This window comes from Anser brachyrhynchus, assembly GCF_964034855.1.
Source record: "Anser brachyrhynchus genome assembly, chromosome: 2".
Lineage (NCBI taxonomy): Eukaryota > Metazoa > Chordata > Aves > Anseriformes > Anatidae > Anser > Anser brachyrhynchus.
The window spans coordinates 32,968,058-32,988,883 of record NC_137695.1 but is presented as its reverse complement, the minus strand read 5'-3'; the positions used below and the strand labels follow the sequence as shown (position 1 = coordinate 32,988,883).

At 46.8% G+C, this 20,826-nt stretch overlaps 3 protein-coding genes across 4 annotated transcripts; 2 read left to right on the top strand and 1 right to left on the bottom strand.

The window, feature by feature from the left end:
• The first annotated feature begins 221 nt into the window (after positions 1-221).
• On the top strand, positions 222-2,927 carry FERD3L (Fer3 like bHLH transcription factor). The gene has a single exon (XM_080582885.1). It carries the CDS (start codon positions 822-824, stop codon positions 1,377-1,379), a length of 558 nt encoding a protein of 185 aa, XP_080439011.1. The 5' UTR covers positions 222-821; the 3' UTR covers positions 1,380-2,927.
• A 10,694-nt stretch (positions 2,928-13,621) lies between these two features.
• LOC308190204 (uncharacterized protein) lies at positions 13,622-18,087 on the bottom strand. The gene is made up of 2 exons (XM_080581245.1): positions 16,391-18,087; positions 13,622-14,349 (listed from the first exon to the last, which is right to left on the bottom strand). The coding sequence occupies exons 1-2, from the start codon at positions 17,045-17,047 to the stop codon at positions 14,203-14,205; spliced, it is 804 nt and encodes a 267-aa protein (XP_080437371.1). The 5' UTR covers positions 17,048-18,087; the 3' UTR covers positions 13,622-14,202.
• A 216-nt stretch (positions 18,088-18,303) lies between these two features.
• On the top strand, positions 18,304-20,301 carry TWIST1 (twist family bHLH transcription factor 1). Of its 2 annotated transcripts, none has more exons than XM_080581247.1 (2): positions 18,304-19,197; positions 20,099-20,301. In XM_080581247.1, the coding sequence occupies exon 1, from the start codon at positions 18,591-18,593 to the stop codon at positions 19,152-19,154; it is 564 nt and encodes a 187-aa protein (XP_080437373.1). In that variant the 5' UTR covers positions 18,304-18,590; the 3' UTR covers positions 19,155-19,197; positions 20,099-20,301. The 2 variants fall into 2 exon arrangements, with proteins under 2 accessions (XP_080437373.1, XP_080437372.1); XM_080581246.1 differs by having other exon boundaries at positions 18,309-19,197; positions 19,729-20,301.
• Positions 20,302-20,826: the final 525 nt, after the last annotated feature.

The following is a 20,826-nucleotide window of genomic DNA, read 5'->3' as shown; positions in this document are numbered from 1 at the left end:
TGATTCATCCGTGCACCGCCGGTGACCGGGACGGCTCTGCCAGGGGTGAGAGCAGCCGCTGCCCTGAATAGGAGTAGCTTATCCTCGTCTCCTGGGCAGGAGGACGGGGTTTCAAAGCGAATGCTTTGAGATCGCCCGAACCGAAATGAGCTTTACGAAGCAGCCTTTTAGTGCCACGCTGGAAAGATGTTTGAACTCTAGTTGAAGGGGATTTAGGGGGAATGGAGAGGACGATGCCAACAGTTACTACCGGGAATGCAATATCGGGTCCCCTACAATGCTTACTTAGGCTAATGGAGGTCCTGTCATTCAGCTCCCATTGCGCTGGGATACAGGGTAAACATTCCCCGGTGACCCTCCGCATGCAGGTCCCCTCTTCGGGACATCATTAAAAGCATACATGCACTTGCCTGACATCAATTGTCCGGCCGGCTCTCAGGGCTCAGAGATCCCGGCAGAAAGCAGGAAAGCAAGCCCAGTGGAGACCCGGCTCTGCTGCTGCGGGCTTTAAAGAGGCTGAAAATCGTTTGGTTGCGGGTCTGTGAGAAGAGACAAAAGTGCTCAGCAGGTAACAGCGGAGGGTTTTGCCAAGAAGGAACTGCCCTTGATCGCTGTGACAGGATTGACTCGCTGGGGACTCCTCTCTCGGTAGCATCCACGCGTCCCCGAGGGAGCTGCCTGTCTCCTCTCATCAGCATCACGGAGAGAAATTTTACAGCCGCTCTTTCTAGCCCTGCTAATCCTGTTATCCGGGGGGTTATAAATATTAACGCCGCTGGGGCTGGGGATGGGGGACCAGATTAAGCCCTGTCTGAAATAAGATGTCAGCCAGCCTCTTCCCAGCCCACCAGCGCCCGGGGCTGCACGGCAGAGCCCCGCAAGTGCCCTGCCCGGAGGGGCTGCTGGGCGCCTCGGTGCTGGACTTCGTGGCCGACCTCTCTCTGGGAGCCCCCCAGGGTCCCCCCAGGGCCGGGCCGAGCCTGGGGCTCTGCGAGGTCACCACCGGGTCCCCCTTCGGGGACAGAGCCCTGTCGCTGCGGGAGGGGATGGCCCGGGGGCTGCCCCTGGCTGCCTTCGGAGATGGAGATCCCGAAGACGAGGAGGAGGAGGAGGAAGAGGAGAGGATGCGGAGCGCTTCCGTCCTGGACAGACCCAGGAGAAAACGGGTTATCACCTACGCCCAGCGCCAGGCTGCCAACATACGGGAGAGGAAGAGGATGTTCAACCTCAACGAGGCGTTTGATCGGCTGAGGAAGAAGGTGCCCACCTTCGCCTACGAGAAGAGGCTCTCCCGGATAGAGACCTTGCGCCTGGCCATAGTGTACATCTCCTTCATGACCGAGCTCCTGGACGGCTGCGGCAGGCAGGAGGCGAGCTAGGGAGAGCTGGGGACCGGCGGGACGGGGCTGGGGGACGGCCACCACCCCCCAGGGGCGCTTGGAGCCGTGCCCGGGCGCCCTGCACCGCAGCCAGGGCCATGCAGGCGTGGGGAACAGACCGAGCAGTGCCTGGGGAGCCGGGGGAGAGGGGGGACGGAGGGGTTCCCTGTGTGTAGATTTGCTAATATATACCATTTTTGTAAAGGAAAAAAAAAAAAGGAAAAAAAGAAAAAAAAGTGTCTGGGGCTTTTCGGTTGTTGTTGCTTCGCCTGCTTGCTGTAAAATTTTGCAATGTGCCTCCTTCGAGGCCGCGTCGGACGGGGCACCAGAGTTGCTCCAACCTGCGGACTGGCTCTCCAGCACAGTCAGTTGCTGGCCCAGCTGCCTGCCAGGGACTAGGAAAAACCCTGTGGCTGCATTTATTTATTTTTAATAAACACAAACCAACTCCCTTTTCTCTGAAATCCAGCCTGCCGAGCCCATGCCGTGTGTCACAGGGCGAGTTAAGCGGAACATCTGGTCGGAACCGCGCGGTGCCACGATTCTCTCCCAGGGACTAGCTTTGCCCCTGCTTGTGTGCGGCCAGTGCCGGCGCTCGCACCCAGCACGGTGCAGAGAAGGCGGGGGATGCTGTTTGTGCCCTCCGGAGAGAGAAAAATAAAACACGGAGGCATGTGGGCTTTGATTTCGGGAATGTCACTCAGAGACTTCTACCCCTCCCTGGATTTTTTTTTTTTTTTTTTTGCTCCTCAGGGCCCACGCATTTCATTGCTGCGAGGAGATTAAAATAAAATAAAATAAAATAAAATAAAATAAAATAAAATAAAATAAAATAAAATAAAATAAAATAAAATAAAATAAAATAAAATAAAATAAAATAAAATAAAATAAAATAAAATAAAATCATGCTGAAAAAATGAAGGCAGAAGACGGGGAAGCCCAGGCCGACAGTACCACGGGGATGGGGATGGAAGGGGCTCCACCGCGGGGCCCCGCCTAAGGGAAGGGGCTAGGGGCTCCCTTTCCTCAGGCCTGGAGCTGGCTTAGTTTTTTATCATTAGACTGGAGCCCCTCCGGCTCCTCCTGGTGCGTCTCAGCCACCCTCCCCTCCTCTAGTCCAGCCCGCACTGAATTTAGGAACAAATGTCCCACCCTGGGCAGCGGACCTGCGAGCACTTTTGAGGACAGCTTTTATCTCCACTATATGAAATTGTGGTATTAGTGAAATCAAGATTTATCCCGGCTTCAGACTTGTATGGCTGAGATCTAAATCCCACCCTCTGGTTTCTTCTCTCCTGATTTTGTCAGCTGCTGTTATGATTCTTCTTTTTCTTGTTCCATTCACTTCAGTATTATTATCATGAGTGATCTAATATCCTGTTTTAATACTGCAATATTCTTTCTCTTCTCACTTACTTCCCTGGATCCCTTTTCCACTTGTTTTCGTTGACCTCCCTGACTCCACACATTGCATCTGTTTTCTAGTTGTCAGAATGCTTTTTTCCAAGAGGCAGTTGGATATTTAACGCAGCTGGATTCTCTCTAGAAACCGGGGTGTTTCACCTCTTCAGATGTTTTTTTGCTAAAAATAAAATGAGAAAAGGAACTAGGAATGAGCAGTGTTCCAAAATCAACAACTGTTCACATGACCCAGATGCATTTTACTGTTACTGCTGTGTCAAGCAAAACGATGAAGACAAATTATTTAAGGATAATGAAATGTGCAATTCAATATTCACTTCTTACCACTATTTCTCCATCATCTCCATACAACTATGCTTTCCACAGCATGATTATGTATCTTTCCATATTTTTTCTTGCTCAAGTCACTGGATAAAATTAGAACTCTATAGCACACAGAGCCTTTAAGAGATTCGTAATGTAAACATGCCTGTAACAGATAATTCAAAAATTATTGTTTTCTCTTCTTGTTTTAATAACAAAACATTGGAATTTGTTCAAGATCCAAGCTTTTCCATGCTTGTGTTAAAGACAAGAGAAAAGCAGAAAGAAAATGTTACATTTTATTTTTGAATACAAATCAAAACCTGGATCCTGTGTTATGAATGTTTATTTCGAATAGATTACCAGAAACTTTGCAGCAGTAACACAGAACAGCAGTAACATTCTTATATGAGCCACTGATTCTTAGAATAATATTTAAAATTAAAAATACATTCGTGGTACAAGAAAATGAAAACGATATGCAAACAGCACAAAGTACCAAGACACATTTTGCATTGTGTCAGATACTTCAGAGCAACCTCTTGGCTTCATACTGATTTATAGGAGCTGAGAAACTGATGAAGGGGCTTTAATTTTTTTTGTTTCATGCCTTTCCAAAACACGCATAGATTTACCAGAATGGTAGTCTTGGTGCAATTTTTTCTTACCACACCTCTGCTAAAACTGAAGCGCACCCTTATATGCTCAGTGAAACAGCAGGAAGCTATACAGACCAATCAACTTGCCCATGTGGACGTGTTGAAGTCCTGGAAGCTCAGTCTGCTAAGAATATAAACACATTTTGGAGACATTGCAGACAGGCTTCTTGCTGGAGTGTGATCCTGTCTCACTGAAATAACGGGACTGTGGGGTCCGTTCTCCCCCCATCCTCATCTTAATCCAAGATAGATGTCTCAGAGTCTGTGGAGTCACAGGACAATAAAACTGCATGTCAGGCTTGCGAAGCCAGTAAAATCCTGGCCCCGGTGATGTGAGTACCGTACTGCTGCTAACTTCAGCAAGGCTTGGATTTCACCCACTGTATTTAAAGGACTTTCCTTGCTCAGAAGCACTGCTGCCACCAACGCCGAAGCCAATCACAGGCCTTGGTCTCCCTAGAGCACCATGCCATTATCACCGCATTAAGAACAAAAACTGACAGTGTCAATTACTTCTGGTAAAAGATAATAAGGGGTTTTCTAAAGCCTTAAAGCTGTTTGATCATAGCCCATTTTTAGATCCTGTTCTGAGACGGGTTTGTTTATATTCTCTTTGCCCACTGAAGGCTGCCTTCTGGTAGAAAGTTGAGTTCCCTTGTAGCTATCACGTTACGATTAGTATTCAGACATGTAAACCAGAAAATAAGTCTAAATGAAATCATATTTGAGAGACATTTCCAAGCTTTGTAAGAGAAGTAAAAATAATCAAATGATTTTGCAATCTAGAGTCAGGCTGATCTTGTTTTACAGCTGCTCAACCTGAAAGTAGGTTTAAGCAAATTAGTGCTGGAAACGGAACAAAATATTATGATAGCACTGCAAACTCCTGCATCCACGTTCTGACCAGCTACTATGGCCCCATGATTGGTGTTTATTATCGCATTTGTCAGCGTTTCCATTATAAACACTCTAGTGTGGAGGGTTTATAACTCAACTATAAAAATTCCCTCCAGGATGAAACTTGATAAGTGAAGTCTTAGTCCAACAACACTTCTTTTCTTTTACAAACTTTAAAATAAATTAGTTTTTGAAGTCATTGGGGGTTCTAAGCAAAAATGATGGAAAGAGTTTTTGATTTATTTTTCTTCTCTTTCACATCAGTGGTGCGTCCCAAAGAGATTTTCTATGAAACCCTTTTGGTCTCTTCGATGAACTTGGAACTTTTGGATTTTTTTTTAATTAAAAATAGCCGAGATGTTTAAAATATAACTGCTCTGCATGCTGAATCCCCATTTTTCATAAGACTTTGTTGTTTTCACTAGGCTTGAATACTACTGATCTGCAACAATGATAGCCACACTTCTCTTATTACATATATACCATAACAATAAAAAGAACAGATAGGTATGTTGATTATAATATTTTTGTAATACAGTAAAACTTGTTCTAAAAATAATTTAAAATGCTAAACAATCAGTTCAGAGTATTTTCTCTTAATCTTTACTGTGAAAGAGCAAGCTTGTTTCAGATATTGAAATGAATATCCATCACAGTAGTATACCCAGAATAAAAGAACTGAATAAAAATGCTCAACTGTAATGCCTTAAAAATTTATCTGTTCAAAGAATGCAGCTCAGATATTTTTTAAAAATTTGCTTTAATTTCACTTAGATTTCATTTTTTCTCCATTCTACCCTAGATTAAGGGATAAGCTTTGCTCTGGTGGTAATAAATATTAAACCCCTACAATTTCTTACAGCCATCATTCCATAGATCACCAGCCACAGCCCAGTTCAGTGGTCTCTATACATTTGAAATTCCCATTCCTTCAAAGAAGTCAAGCTAAGGAATCAATCCTGTAATCTTTACTTTTGAGTAGTGTAGTGTCAATTCTCACATGAATCCACACTTGTAAGGTCTGTAACGTAATCAAATGTTTATATATATTACATTACCTTACTGTGGTTTATACTCCCCACAAGGGCTTCAGTGCCGTAACTGTGACTCAGAGCATCTCCTCCCACACCCTGGAGTTTTGAATGTTTACCATGTAGAGTTATTGTAGTGCAGAAGGACAAGCTTCACTATTGTTACCTGGAGCTTTATTTCATGCCAAAGTAATCAGGCATGCTGAGATGCTAGGCCTGTTTATGCTTTCGTCTTACCTCTGCCATAATTTCAAAGAGAAAACTTTAAATCCTCTGTTGATTTAACTGTCTCTTTAGCTCTGAAAGCAGAAGAAAGGTAATAATTGTCCATGTTAATTCCAGTTCCATCTTGTCTTGCTCCAAGCCTTGCTCCAAGTTCAAGGGAAAGCAGAGCATTTTATGATTTCTTCATATTATGATTTTATGATTTTTCAGCAAAGAAGAAATCTGTGTATGAAGGGACTTTACCATAAATAAATGAGCTAAGAGATGGAGGAGTAGTTAATTCAGATGTTGATTTTTTTTCCCCTCATATTGTTTACCTACTATAAAGTCTTTAATATTTCTAATGAATTCTGATTATTGAAACTTACACTGTTATCAAAGGACTGAGTTGTGAATATAGCACAAAGCATACAGTAACAATTATTCCACATCAAATGCCATTCAGTGATTGAACATCTTGGGTTCAGGCGGGAGGGATGATTTCTCTGGTCTGGACAAAATGTTGCTGAACAAAGGATTTACAGAACAATCTGTTATTTAGGATCATTCACTTATTGTATGACCAAGATGAGATACAATATTAAGGTCCCGATTTCTCCTAGGCCACTGTTGACACTAAGGGAATTAAAAGTTTTGACCTAAGACCACAGCCATTATTTTGGTCTCTGATAGTGAAATGAAGGTGTGCAGCTATGCTAGCCCTTCTCTCTTCAGCAGTGAGTAGTGATTGTGGTGCACTTACTGCTCATATCCAGTATTTCTGGAAAACTGTAGTACATTTTACATTGTTCTGAATTGTCTTCTTAAGCCTACCCATCTGTGGAAGTCTGGGCACAAAGTTGCCGTTGAACAGAGTGAGAAAAGGCACAGGACCTCAAGATGTCTCTAGGTAAAATGCCAGTTTCTAGAAGCACCTAACCTCAATAATTACAGTGCATCATTAGAAGTATAAAAAGAAGTTTCAACACAGAAAATACACAGAAGCTTTTGCAATTGAGGGAATACCCAACAAAGCCTTGATGTCCCTCTTTGACCCCAGGGCTGGTGGCCTTTCATATTTGTCTTCCACCTCTCCACTGCTCTGCTCCTCTCTATATTCATGAACAGAAGGTTCTTGAAACACACAAAAAAGTCTCCTTTAAAACACATTTATTTGAAAAATGAACGCAAAACCCGGTAGAGCTAGATCCAGCCACAGCACATCAGATTTCATGTTGCAACAGCATGCTACATTTTCTATGAAAGCTGGCGCCAGTGATCACATTTTGCCATTCAGTCCACTCTGTGTGGTTGTATATTTTCTTAATGAGGATCTGAAACCAGCCCCCTTCACTTAACTGTCAGTCTGCCAGAATTATGCCATCTTTCCAAATGCAGAGATCATATGATCCATCTGTTGTCTGCAGCCATGCAGGGGAAACACTTTCCAAAGAGAAATGTGGGTTGGCCCCAAACGTATGTAATTATCCAAAGGCTGAAGTGTTTCAGATGTTTCAAGGTGCTCTTAGACCTGATCTTGGCCATCTAAGCTCCTCTGAAGTCTTTTAGAATAATGTATATAACTAAGCCATTGAGTTGGCAGGAAATTTTTGGAGTACAGGAATAATTTAAAAATTATTCTTGAATAACTTTGAGCTGAATCAGAGATTTAGGACTCAATAATATCATCTGGGACTTTTGGGAGTGCTTACTCTTTTAAATAGTTCACATTTTTGTTCTTAACATTATCACATATAAAACAAAAAGTAAAGAGAATTCAGTGACTATACAGAAAGATGTTTTAATCAGATTTTAATGACATGCCAAGACACTACAGTAACTCTGCAGCATCCTTGACTCTAATAACTCTGCAAAACTACCAGATGCAAGAGAAGTTGTAGAGTGATGAATAATAGTCATGGACAAAAATAAATAAATAAATAAATAAAAAGGTGATTGAGAGACTGTGAAATGAAAGGCTATCTCAGATCTTTCCCTGCCTTACTTGAAGACGCGTGGAATTCATTTCGTACTACATCTGAGCCAGTTTAATTTTTCTCTGCAGATATCACAAATGTTGCCAAATATGATTAAACTGATAGTTTAGGTCCTCATCAGGTGCCACCTCCTTGACATACAGAACCCAAATTTTAATCATCAGCAAATGGAGCTTTCACCAAAGTACTGATAACTGTGCTTGAAATAGTAAACCAAGGCTTGGTAAGATGGAACAGAGACCAATAGACAATCCTATTGCTGAAAACACCTTTCCCAGCCTCAAGTTATTAAATTTGGAGAGATGCACATGTCTATTACTTTACTCTGTCAACCATACATGGGTTCACAACAGCTTAAGTCAATTCTCACTGTTATATATTCCACACATCCAGGAACTGAATTATTACAGCATCCCCTCTCAAATCATAAATGCCATACCTATAGGCTGAACCACATTATACTCTAGAAGTTTTGTGATGTTAATAGCATAAAGTTTACCCACAGAGAGAAACAAGTTCTGCCAGATCTATGATGTGAACATATGGTATTTGTCATATTTTAAATATGCAAGTACATTTCCTCCAAAATAGAGATTTCTCATATTCTCTGAGAGTGGTAAAAGCATGAATCTTTGTTGTCCCATTGTCCAAATCCTTTGATGAATCCAGTACATTAGCCAAGTCTTTGACTAGAGAGGATTTTGGAATATAAGGTCAGTTATTTTGCCTCCAAGCTGAAAAGATTTACCGTGTAGCTGAGAATAGTGCAGAAAGTGAAAAGTTCTAATGACATATCTTTCAACCCCATTTCCCCTCCCAAATCACAGTTCTCAAGAAGCTATGGGTCATTAGCATTATTTATTGAGAGGGTTTCTGAAATTCTTCCATACCACACAAGCACCCAGTATCACCCCAAAGATGCAGTGTGACCTCAGGGAAGAAGAAAGGAGGCTTTATGACCAAAGCCTTTTCTTTTGCTGAAAACATCCAATGACACATTTTCAAATGACAGGAAGTCTATATGGAGACTGGTAATGCTTGCCTTGAAGAGGTATGGTGGAATTGCTTAGCAGCGCCATAGAGGTTTCATAATCACTGAAAATCTAGGGAAAACAAGCTACATTTGCTGTGGTTTCTTTCCACTCTACGTCTAATGATACTGCTACCTGTATGGCACTACTCGCCTGCCTCTGTATTGCAGAAGGGTTGTTTTTATGTTATACACAATCTGACATGCCATGGGCGTTGCTGTTGAGCCACTGATTCTTTTGCTTCAGTTTTGGTGTCCTTGCAGTAACATCTAATCCAGTGTGGATGTGACATACCATTTTCAAATGCTCTTGAGCAAAGTTTAATGGCAACTTTATGTTGTATAATATTTTTCCAACCTCTGTGACATAAGGAGCAATGGATTTTTTTTTTTTTTCCTTCAATGAACAGTTTGGGAGGGGTATCATGAAGAATTGCAATATATTCGACAACTACAAGGAATGGTAAAGCACCTTCTATCTCTTTGTAGCAGTATAGCTTGCTGCTGACCTACACTAGGTCAGTGTGAATACAAAGAGCTGTTTATTGTAGTGACAGCTGAATGGCTGGATCACCTTCTTCCCTACTATCCATGTGCCTTTGAGTTGGCCCCATACCTTTGATGTGAGCAAGTACTAAGTACCTCCTTCTTTCAATATGCATCTGATTTAGACTTAGGAACTTAATTTCCCAACAGTGTATCTAATCTTTAAACATGGATTTTTTTCTGTGTTTTTTTGGATAAAAGTTGCTACCCACAATGAAGCCTGTGCGGAAACAGTAAGGCTTAGACAGCTAGCCTGCCAGCTACACTAACAAATCAGATAGTTTGACATCTATACCAGACTATTAGTTCCTGCAATGAACTGACAACATGAAACCACAGGTGGAAGGATTTGGTGTTGCTAAATTTTACCTGCCAAATTGGAGGCTGTGTTGTCCTCTCAGAAGAGACAGCCCATTCTTGGATGCGTCTTCAAGAAGGATAATGTGGCAGCTGTTTCGCTTTGTACAGCAACATGACACAGTGTTATAGGAAAGAAAACATAGAGAATTATCTAGGTTGATTGAAATTAAGCCAAATGACAGTGTGCCATACCACAGCCACTCAATTACATATGTTGAATGTAGATAAAGTTGTAGTTACCCATAATGGAATCTGGCCAGAAGACAGCTTCATGTGTCTTTCCAAGACACTAACGGATTTCCACTGACCAAAAGTTTAACATGTTGGCTGATAATAGCTAGGTTGAAGGCCATGTGGGGATAACCAAAATAGATCATAAGTGACACTGTAGATAGTATACGGCTGTAAGCCATTGCAATGTAATTGATCAAACTTCTATCTGTTTGAAAAGAATAATGACCATTTTATTGTTGTGCATCAAGTAATCTCCATTCAGAAAAAATAAAAAAAAAAAAAAATCTGGAGGTATGCATCATTCAGAGTACCCAAACATCTGATACAATGACTAAAGGGAAACAGTGTTGGTAAATACTGTGAGGCTGTAGTCTGTTTTTATATTTGCTTTCCTCTTCTTCTTCTTTTTTTTTTTTTTTCAAATAAAGAATGTGTACTATGTATTGTCGTAGAGAAAAGGATTACCGTCTGAAGTTGTTAATGCCACTGAAAAGTAAGAAATTTCATGTTATATTCCTTGCACATCTTCTGATTTGAAATTAATTATATCTGTTGTCACCAAGTGTTGCATTAGGCCATTTGAAAAGGTGTAACAGCAAAGAATAACATTAGATCAGACATTATAAAATGTCATAAACTGCTTGAGTATGAATTGGGACATGAACTTGAACATATTTTAAAGTCAGGAGAATATGTTGAAATGAAATTTTTTCTCTGTCTTTGCAAATCTGGTGCAAGTCTTACTGCTTAAGGTCCAAAACATATACGTACCACTGAGCTCAAAACATCTTTGCACTTACAAGGTCAACATATTTAACAACAACATTTCTACCATGCAACAAAATATGGGTGTTCTGAAGACTGAAAACAGATTACAACTTTCATAGAAAGAACTATTTTTAAGTCACAGAAAATTCCATAAATTCAGCTAAATGTTTAAGAAAAATGACTTACCCTTTACTCCAAAAGTAACCAGTCTTAAGTATTTCTTTTTATTCAACAGTATTCTCAGGTTGGACTTGTTTTCATTTCTATTTTATTTAAAGTTTAATTGACCCATTTTAGGGCTTGATCTAAAGCCCACTGAAACACTCCCTTTGACATCAAAGGGTTTTGGAGCAAGTCCTTAATGAACGCAGGCATAAATATTCTAAAAGGAGAAATGAATACTTCTCTGCTTCCGAGATTAACTATTTTTAGTGCTGCAAGGTCAGATAGTACACTTTGGCATGAGAATATGTTTGGTATAGATAGTTTTCAAGACAGAAGCAGATGCAATATAATATTTTACAATACAACATAGATACAAACCCAGATGCTTGTTTAGTGGTCAGAGTACATAGACAAACACATGGATGCCTGCATACGTACATACATATGAACAGTGTTCATGTGTTAATTTACTTCAACATTAATAAACCATGGACTCTTCTGGACAACTGCCCTAAAAGTTCAGTAACCAAGATTTGTGCTCTAGAGCAGCTTCCTTGTGTGACCTATTGTATGGCTGACCATTGGGTCAGTGATTAAAACCAGGGTATGGATCTATGAATAGATCCATAGTGAGCAAGGTGCCCTCACAAATCATCGTCCTGTTTTCCCGAGGCTGGCAAATAAGATTGGAGCTCTAAATGGTGTACAGTAGATCTTTAGGTACCATAGCAGATAGCCCATAGCACAAAATAAATATAATAAATATATATAAATACCTTTCCACTTAGAAAGAAATATGTAGGCTTTTTTTCCACCCTGATTGTCTTCTCTGAGAGGAATACCTGACAGAGAAAAAATAAAGCCCTGTTCTCTCAAAAAGTCCTCTAGCTCTAGATAGGTATCCTTAGAGCCAAGGTAACTGTGGAAAGAATGAGATGAGTGCTCATTTGTGTTAACATTTCCCATCCAGGCTCTTCTTCACTGCTCAGCCACACTCAGCTTGTGTGGTCCCAGAGTGGGAGGAAGAGGAGGTGGATGGGTTCCAATTTCCAGACCTGGCATTCAATCAGGCTACCAATCAAAATAATAATAATAATAATAGAATAAAAAATTTCCATTTGCCTAGAAGAGCATGCATGTATGTTAGGATGACCTTCCAGCCTTGAAGGCCTTTTCCTTCATACCAGGCCTTGCTGTAGGCCTCAAAGGTAAGGAAGAGCCTTACACTAATAAATTACAATAATGCATTACACTAATGAATTCTTGCAGTGTCTTCTGAGTCATGGTTGTTTCTTACATGATCTTTTTTCTTCATCTTCTCTGAGATCCCAAGAGTAGCTGTAAGTCTAAAACAGACCACACTGAGTAGGGAGCACGGGGGATCATTCCCGAGGGTGCAGACATGGCTAACTGCAGCATAGTCCACTTCCATGTTGAAATTCTGGCTCTGGGACTCTGTCTTGAATCACAGGAGCCGCAGGAAGAGTTTGAGCCCACCCATAGGAAGGAGACTTAGTGGAATGCCTTATCCATCATCAGTGCCCAGGGTACACCCTCCCCCACCTTGGAAGAAAAAACAGAGTTTGTGGCTAAAAAGGCCTGAAGTTTTATGGAGCTTCCATGGGCCAAGTGTACTGAAAGATTGAAGATAGAGATTTGAGTTATGTGTGGGAGCAGGAAGAATACAAAAAAGATATATTTACATAGATCAGGAAAGATGGAAGAGATGGAAAAGCATTTTTTTTTAAATCAAAGGAGCTGAAATAGCAAATAAACTCCATTATTAATATAAATAACTATTATCCCCTGGAGTGCAGATAAGCTTGTTTTACTAAGCAGTCTTTAGATTTAGACATGAAACCACATAAACAAGACCCAGAGCCATAATTAGGTGCAGAGCTCCACCACAGCACTAAATATGTTGATCTCTTGTGATGGGAAGGACTGGTCTTCTATGTGGTGCAGGATAGGCCTTCCACCAAGGTGCTCACTCCTTCCTTAAGGAGCAGGAGCCATGCATTATTTCTGGAGCCGAGCAAAGCGTACGTAAATAAAAGATTTTATATTAGAAAACGCATGGCAAACAATTGCAGAGCTCGGGTCATTGGGATACCTGTCTCCTGTGCCGGCTTGCGTGCTTGCTAACAGGGCACAGGTTTTGCTTGGCCTTGCAGGGAGGCGGTAGCAGGGTGGAAAGGCCGATGCGGAGCGAAGCGGAGCCCCCGCGCGGAGCGGCGCAGCGCTGCCGGCCGCCGGCACAGCCCCGGCCCGGGGGCGCGCTCGGGCGCGGAGCCGGGGGCGCGCTGGGGGGGCTCCACAGGGCTTTTCTGCAGGGAAAGTTAAGAAGCAGCCCCCGGGATAGAAGGCCTGTAGGGGTTTTCACTGAGTCACTGCATCGCAGCTACAGATTGAGGTTTAATAAATAAATAAATATAAATATAAATATAAATATAAATATAAATATAAATATAAATATAAATATAAATATAAATATAAATATAAATATAAATATAAATATAAATATAAATATAAATATAAATATAAATATAAATATAAATATAAATATAATAATAATAATAATAATAGTAATAATAATAATAATAATAATAAAATCATTGTGGTCGTTTTGACAATGACACGGCTTCACAGAGTGATTCCCGAGAAACCCTTCTCTTTTCCAGAACTTGCAAACGAAGCGAGCGGCAGAGCCTCGGGTAGGAGCACACCCGTGGGAAGTGTCCGTGTGTCCGGGGGGGCCGTGTGCCCACCCTGCACGCCCCCAACCCCAACCCCGGCTTTGGCTGAGCGAGAAAAAAAAAACGGGGGCTGCCTGCGGCGGCACCCCCGAAGGAATCTGTGCCAAAGCAAGCGGGGAGCGGCCGGACACCCCCCTACATCCACTCCCACGCGGGTCGGGGGTGGACACGGGGTGGGACACGACCTGAAGGGACAGGGACCGGGACCGGGACGGGGACGGGGATGGGGATGGGGATGGGGATGGGGATGGGGACGGGCGGCGAATCGTGCCCTCCGGTGGCCGCCGGCCGCACAGCCCCGCCGGCTGCGCCCACCCTGCCGGGCCCAGGTAGCCAGGCTGCAGGCACGGCCCCGGGGCGGGCGGCTGTTCCGGTCAGGGACAAGGGGGTGGATGGCGGAAGGAGCCGAAAAGCCAGTCCCGCTCTGCGGGGCTTTGGGTTCTCCCTGCCCCTATGCTGCTCTCGGCACAAGTCGGTGGCAGGGCACACGGAGAGCTCCCAGGTCGTTCACTCGAACACGCTGCAGCGTGGAAAGTTGCTGAGTGCTCTCTTGTTCCTTCTGAAGGGATCGGGTCTCGACCGGGCTTTCACCTGGCATCTGTAGGAATTAAAATCCCCGGACATGAAAATTAGTGGGGAAACTGTGATTGACTTTAGTGGGCTTTGAGACAGCTCCTGAGGAAGTTAGTTCCATGAGTACATAGCCAGGCAGCCTGTCCTGAGCACATATACATAGCAGTTACACTGCTGAATATCCCAGGAAGCCCTAACCAGTTCGAGAGCATGCTATTTTGCCATAGTGAACAGAGCTAAATTACAATGTGTGTACGTGCAGGCCATATGCCTAACACTGAACAGCCTGTTGCAACCCAGTTGCAATTTGCACGCATGCAACATAACACACATTGTGCTTGTAACCACCACACGTAGTTCTTAAACTATGCGCACATTAGTTCTTAAACTTCCCCACTGATTTATAATCAGGCAGACAGAATAAGAGCTTTTATTCATTCTTATTCAAAAATCAAAGAAAGACCTGAACTGATGGCCCGCTCCCCTTGAAAGCAGGGATGTTTGTGCTTGGCTGGGGCAGGGCTTGCTCGTCCCAGCCTGAGACTATCCCAGCAGCTGATGGCTCCTACACAAGGACGGAGATACTGTCAGGGGAAAGGTATCCAAGTGTCTCCCTATGATCAGCCGTGCAAACTTTGCTTCTAGAGATAGATGATCAAGACCACAAGGAGCATCAAAGCCTAGCTCATTCAGTCCCCTTGCTAAGGCCATTCCTCATTGCATGTTCCTAGGAGCTTGTCATTTATTCAGCTCAGTGTTCACACCACAGCTGTAATCTGGGTTATCGTAGTTACTGTATGTTACTGCACTGGTGACAAAATGTTTTCTGGGTTTCTTCATGTCCTGACAGTGCCCCGTGTAAGGGCTGATCCAACAGCACCCATTTTCTTGATACAGGCAGGCCTGCACAAATGGGCAGATGCTGGCCTAGAAGTGCCCTGGAAAGGTTTTGGATTTGCTTGCAGTTTTGTTTGCCACCTCCAAAGAGTGAAGCAGAGATGAGAGCCTGCCCAGAGTGCCAGGTGAGTCCTCACCCAAGCCATGCCTCTGCTTAGCAGAGAACAGGACATGCCACACTCACCCCATGCTCCAGAGCAGACTGTAGCTTTTGGAGGTTTAGAACAGATGGTTTAGCACTGTTTGAATACACAACATTTACTATTTTAAAGTGGAATACAAAATCTCCAACCCCATCCCCACCAGAAGCTGTGTATTTCAAATTAAACCAGAGCTGAAATGGCTTTCTTTAAGCAATGTACAGTCCCAGCTCCCCTTCCCTCCCGACACACACGTATGCATGCACGCTGCAACAGACCAGCTGTACGTGCACACACCCACAAATGCACTTAAACACACACAGATCCTTGATGTATTCTTCTAACTAGTGCTGATTGCTTTTGCTGCAGTTGCAGTTAAGAGTAACTGACCCTAAACCCTGCCATCTGCCATGCTCATCTCCTCTCCTCTCCCTCCAAGAACAGCCCCCCTCCGCACCCCATGTGCATATTCTGTGTTTTCTTGCTTTCTGACATGGAAGAATAGAGTTTGCTTAGGCTTTTCATGTACCGCTCTCTCCACCTTTCCTTTCCTCTTCTGCAGACCCTTTCTCTGGCCAGTGGGGAGCAGGTGGTGTCCTGCATCCCACTCAAAGCTCAGCTGACCCAGCAAACCCTCAGGAGACACTGTCCTTCCTTACAGACAAGGGATCTCTTCCACCAGTTTTGCCAATGTGGGGCTTCACTGTCCAGGCATGGTCTCAGCGTCCTGTTCCCTGCAAGCTAACATGCACCTGGATTTGAGTTTGCACTGATGTTTTTTGTTGTAAGAAGAAGGGGAGAGAGAAGGAGGGAAGGAGGGAAGGAAGGAGGGAAGGAAGGAGGGAAGGAAGGAGGGAAGGAAGGAAGGAAGGAGGGAAGGAAGGAAGGAAGGAAGGAAGGAAGGAAGGAAGGAAGGAAGGAAGGAAGGAAGGAAGGAAGGAAGGAAGGAAGGAAGGAAGGAAGGAAGGAAGGAAGGAAGGAAGGAAGGAAGGAAGGAACAGAACCCCAGAGCTGCCTGTGGATGCTCACCTTTGTTCTGTGATGCCACCGCTCACATCCTGGAGGAGCACCGGGGCTGTGGGCACAGACAAAATTGTAGTGACCGGGAGATGGAGGAGAGGCAGCTCTTTTACCTTGTGAGGGGCAGGCGTTGCCAGCACAAGGGAACCCCCGGAGCTTCCCAGATAGGCCGTGGTGTCCAGGTGACAGCCAAGGCCTGATGGTCGCAGCACCCACAGCAAGGACAAGCCAGCCCAGCCTCAGGGAACCTGTGCCAACTCGCTGCGGCTCTCCGTGCCGCTGTGCTTGCCCTCGCACGCTGTTTTTGCTCCCGTTTCCCAAAAGAGCAGGGTTAGGGCGGCCCGCTATGTGCTCGCTTCTCCGGCTGGAAGAACGGTGCAGGAGAGCTGCCCTCCGGGCAGCGGGGAGGCAGCCCCCGACCGCGCCGGGTGACGCCGGGCGCAGCGGCGGGGAGCGACGGGGACCGGGGCCATCGCCTGGGCCGAGCTGGGCCGAACCGGGCCAGGCCGGGCCCGCAGCCCCTCGGCGGCTCCTGCTCCGTGGTCCCGGCTCCTCACAGTGCCCGGGGGGCTCCGGAGGTCCCTGCCCGGTGCAGGCGGCTCTTTTCCCCCCTGAGCAGATGCCAGCGCTTTTCAAGAAGCCTCGTCTTTTTCTCACTTTTTTCATCCCTGGGACTTCCCCCTCTGTTATTTCGTTCGCCCTCTCCTCCCTCCCACCCCAAAGGCACCAGCCCTGCCCGCCGTCCCCACGCCGGGGCTGCCCGGAGGAGCGGTGGCTGCAGGGCCGGCGCCGCAGGCGTGCGGTGCCCTGGGAGGGAGCAGCAGAAGTGCATCGCCCCTTTTATTGACGGCTGGCAATTTCTGGCTTTCTCTTCCAGGCTTTCCCCGTTTCAGTCTGAGCTGCTGTTAAAAAGACACACCACCTGCTCGGGGCTGCTAGCGAGCGGGGACGGAGGCACAAAGGCGGGGGATGGGGAGAAACAGCTTTGGCTACAAACACAGAAGATAATTAAAAATAAATAAGCTCGGTTCCCAGGAAGTGCCGGGCTCGGGTGCCTTCAGGGAGGGCAAACTGAAGCGTGCGGCCAGCGGGCACCGAGGGCGGGCAGAGAGGCTCTGCACACCCTCCCGTCCGCCGTGCCCGGCTGGGGCTGCGGGGATGCGGAGCCTCCCGGCTTTCTCTTCAAAGACGAGCTCGAGGACTAAGGCGTATGCACGAAGCCAGCGCTCAGTTCCACCCCTGCTTCCACCTCTGAAGATGGCTTTCTCCGAGCGCAGTCCTCCCGCCTGCCAGGACCAGGCTGTCCTGTTCCGTCTCCCCGGCCCAGAAACGTGCGGCTACCTCGGAAAGCCGGACCCCGGGGGGGCTCGGAGCCGGGAGCCTGGGGTGTGCGAGAGGGGGGCAGGATTAGAATGTGCCTGGATGCTTCCCCGCGGGTAATTTCCCCTTCCTCCCTCCCGCTGCAAGCCGTGCCCGCTACGGCGGGGAAGTCCGAGAGATGCAGGCAGCCCCCGGCCACCCCGGGGCAGCCGACCCCTCGGCCGCCCCCGCCACGGGGTGCACGGGCACCCCCCGTCACCCTCTCCCCCCCCCCATCCCGGCCCCAGCACCACCCCAAAAACCGAGTGCGAACCGGGGGAGCCGGAGGGAGAAACCGCGGAGAGGGAAGCCGAGAAAGGGGCTGGGGTAAGGATGGATGTGTGTCGCGGGGGGGGAGGGGGGGGAAAGGGGGGGGGAGGCCAGATCACTTGTGAATGGCTTGAAAAAAATAATTGGGGGAGGGCGTGGAGGGGGGGAAGCGGAAACTTTCCTATAAAACTCAGCAAAAGTCCCTCCTCTCCACGTCAGGCCAATGACACTGCTGCCCCCAAACTTTCCGCCAGCAGGAGCTATAAGAACCTCCAAGTCTTCAACTTTCTCCCAATCCCAGACACCTCGAAGCGGCTCCAAGGAGGGATCGGGAGGGATTTTTTGATTTTTTTTTTAATTTTTTGGTTGGCGTGTTTTTTTTTTTTTTTTTTTTTTCTCTTGGATCCCGATGCCATTCCCCCTCCCCCCAAAGTGAGGTCCTCCCTCCCTCCCTCCTCCTCCTTCTCCTCGCAGGCCAGCGAAGCAGCCGACCAAGGGGGAGCTGGCGGGTTAGGTGCCCCCCTCTCCTCCCTGCCCTCCCCCCCCTTCCCGGCCCGCTTCTCGCGTCTCCCCCCCAGAGATGATGCAGCAGGACGAGTCGAACTCGCCAGTCTCCCCCGCCGACGACAGCTTGAGCAACAGCGAAGAGGAGCCGGACCGGCAGCAGCTGCCCAACGCCAAGAGAGGGGGGCGCAAGCGGCGCTCCAGCCGCCGCAGCGCCGTCGGGGCCGCGGACGAGCCGTGCAGCCCGGCGCAAGGCAAGCGGGGCAAGAAGTGCGGGGCGGCCGGGGGCGGCGGGGGCGGCGGCGGCAGCAGCAGCGGCGGCGGCAGCCCCCAGTCGTACGAGGAGCTGCAGACCCAGCGGGTCATGGCCAACGTGCGGGAGCGGCAGCGCACGCAGTCGCTGAACGAGGCGTTCGCCGCCCTGCGGAAGATCATCCCCACGCTGCCCTCGGACAAGCTGAGCAAGATCCAGACCCTCAAGCTGGCGGCCAGGTACATCGACTTCCTCTACCAGGTCCTACAGAGCGACGAGCTGGACTCCAAGATGGCAAGCTGCAGCTATGTGGCCCACGAGCGGCTCAGCTACGCCTTCTCGGTGTGGAGGATGGAGGGCGCCTGGTCCATGTCCGCATCCCACTAGCAGGCGGCGTCCCCCACCCGCATCCCCCCAGCAGGAGCCCTAGGTAAGGCAGGGACCCCGAAAACGGGGGGATTTGGAGGGAGGGGGGGGGGGGGCTGCGCCGTGGGCCGGCCACGAGTGGCGAGATCTTGAACCTCCACTCCTGGCTTCCAGGCCGGCTGGAAGCAGGGCCGCTGGAGCCGAGGAGATGCCCTCCGCAATCCCCAAGTCCCCCCCACCCACCCGCGGCCCGTCCCCGGGGCGCTCCGCGGGGCCCACGCGTGTCGGGGCGCTGCCGGCGGGGGTGGGCTGCGGTCGCGGGTGTGGGGCCGGATGGGGCCGGCCTGGAGAGGTCCCTTCCTCACCAACCGCTGCGGACGGAGCCGGCGGGGCTTGCCGAGCCGCTTCTCGGCCCGTGTTTCGAAGGGAATCCGCGGCCCGGCTCCCCGGGAGTGTCACCCCAGCGGGGACACCCTCTTCGCCCTCCTTCTGCCGAGCACAGAGCGAGTGTTCACGGAGCCAGGCCGGCGGAGGTACTGCTGGGTCTGTCTTGCATGTCAGTAACGAGTTTTCCGCCCTCTCTGGGTTTTTGCAGATGACATTGTTCCCACAGAAGGAGAAAATGGACAATCTAGAGACTCTGAAGTTGGATACCTTTTTTGTTGTTGTTGTTGTTGTTCTTGTCTAAAAAAAAAAAATTGTACCAAGGATTTCTTGGAAATTAGAAGAGCAATATCCAAATTGAAAGCAGGGCGTGGGGAGCACTTAAGGAAAGAGAAAGAGACAAGGGCTTTGGACAGTGACTGCAACGTTGGGCGTCGGTACAATCCACACATCTCTGCATTCTGATAGAAGTCTGACTCGTTCGATTTTATTTTTTTTTTTAATTTTGACGAAGAATGTTGGAATTTATCTCCTTTTTTTTAATTTGCTTTTTTTTTTTTTTTTTTGCATGCATTCCCAAGAGGTCGTGCCTATGAGCCACTGATGAAAGGAAATACATTATTGTGGACTTTCTTCATTCTTGAATGAAACCAACCAACCAACCAAAAATATCCTGTAGAGATGAAAACCTTTTTTTTTTTTTTTTTTTTTTTTTTTAGGGGGAATAAGCTGGGCTCAAGCTGTTATATACCCGGTTCCTAACTTTTTTATTATTATTATTTTTCCTCTGAGAAAAAAATAAACATTTTATTTATTTATTGATGACCCATGTTAAAATGCAAATAGATCCGGTGTCTAAATGCATTCCTATTTTTATGATTGTTTTGTAAATATCATTGTATATTATTTTTCTGCAATAAATAAATATGATTGAAATTTTAATAACCTTAAAGTTTGGTCTCTCTGAGAACTCGAGGTTGGAACTGGAGATAAATACCTGCTTGTTGAGCTGTAAAGACACCCAAGAGAGAGGGGGCACTAGTACAAACAAACCAGGCGAAAAACGCAAATAAACTCGCTACTGACAGACACAGGCACGTTATTTATTGAGACAGCTTTATTATTCTGCGCTGGGGCTCGCTGGACTTGGGGGCACGGTGTCCTCCCTCCTCTGTCCCTCTCTCCTGGCTGTCTGTCCGTCTCTCCTGGCTGTCTGTCCCTCTCGCCCTATACCCTCCACGCCCATTGCTGAGGGAGCCGAGCTCCCCGGCCCTCGGCCCCCGGCGTTTTTGCTGATAACCCTTAAGAA

Excerpts from the sequence above, each read along its gene's own strand:
- TWIST1 (XM_080581247.1), top strand. The coding sequence starts at position 18,591 with ATGATGCAGCAGGACGAGTCGAACTCGCCAGTCTCCCCCGCCGACGAC.
- FERD3L (XM_080582885.1), top strand. The coding sequence starts at position 822 with ATGTCAGCCAGCCTCTTCCCAGCCCACCAGCGCCCGGGGCTGCACGGC.
- LOC308190204 (XM_080581245.1), bottom strand. The coding sequence starts at position 17,047 with ATGAAAAAAGTGAGAAAAAGACGAGGCTTCTTGAAAAGCGCTGGCATC. Across the intron at positions 14,350-16,390 it reads GGTGGCATCACAGAACAAAG|ATGCCAGGTGAAAGCCCGGT; the intron begins GTGAGCATCCAC and ends TAATTCCTACAG.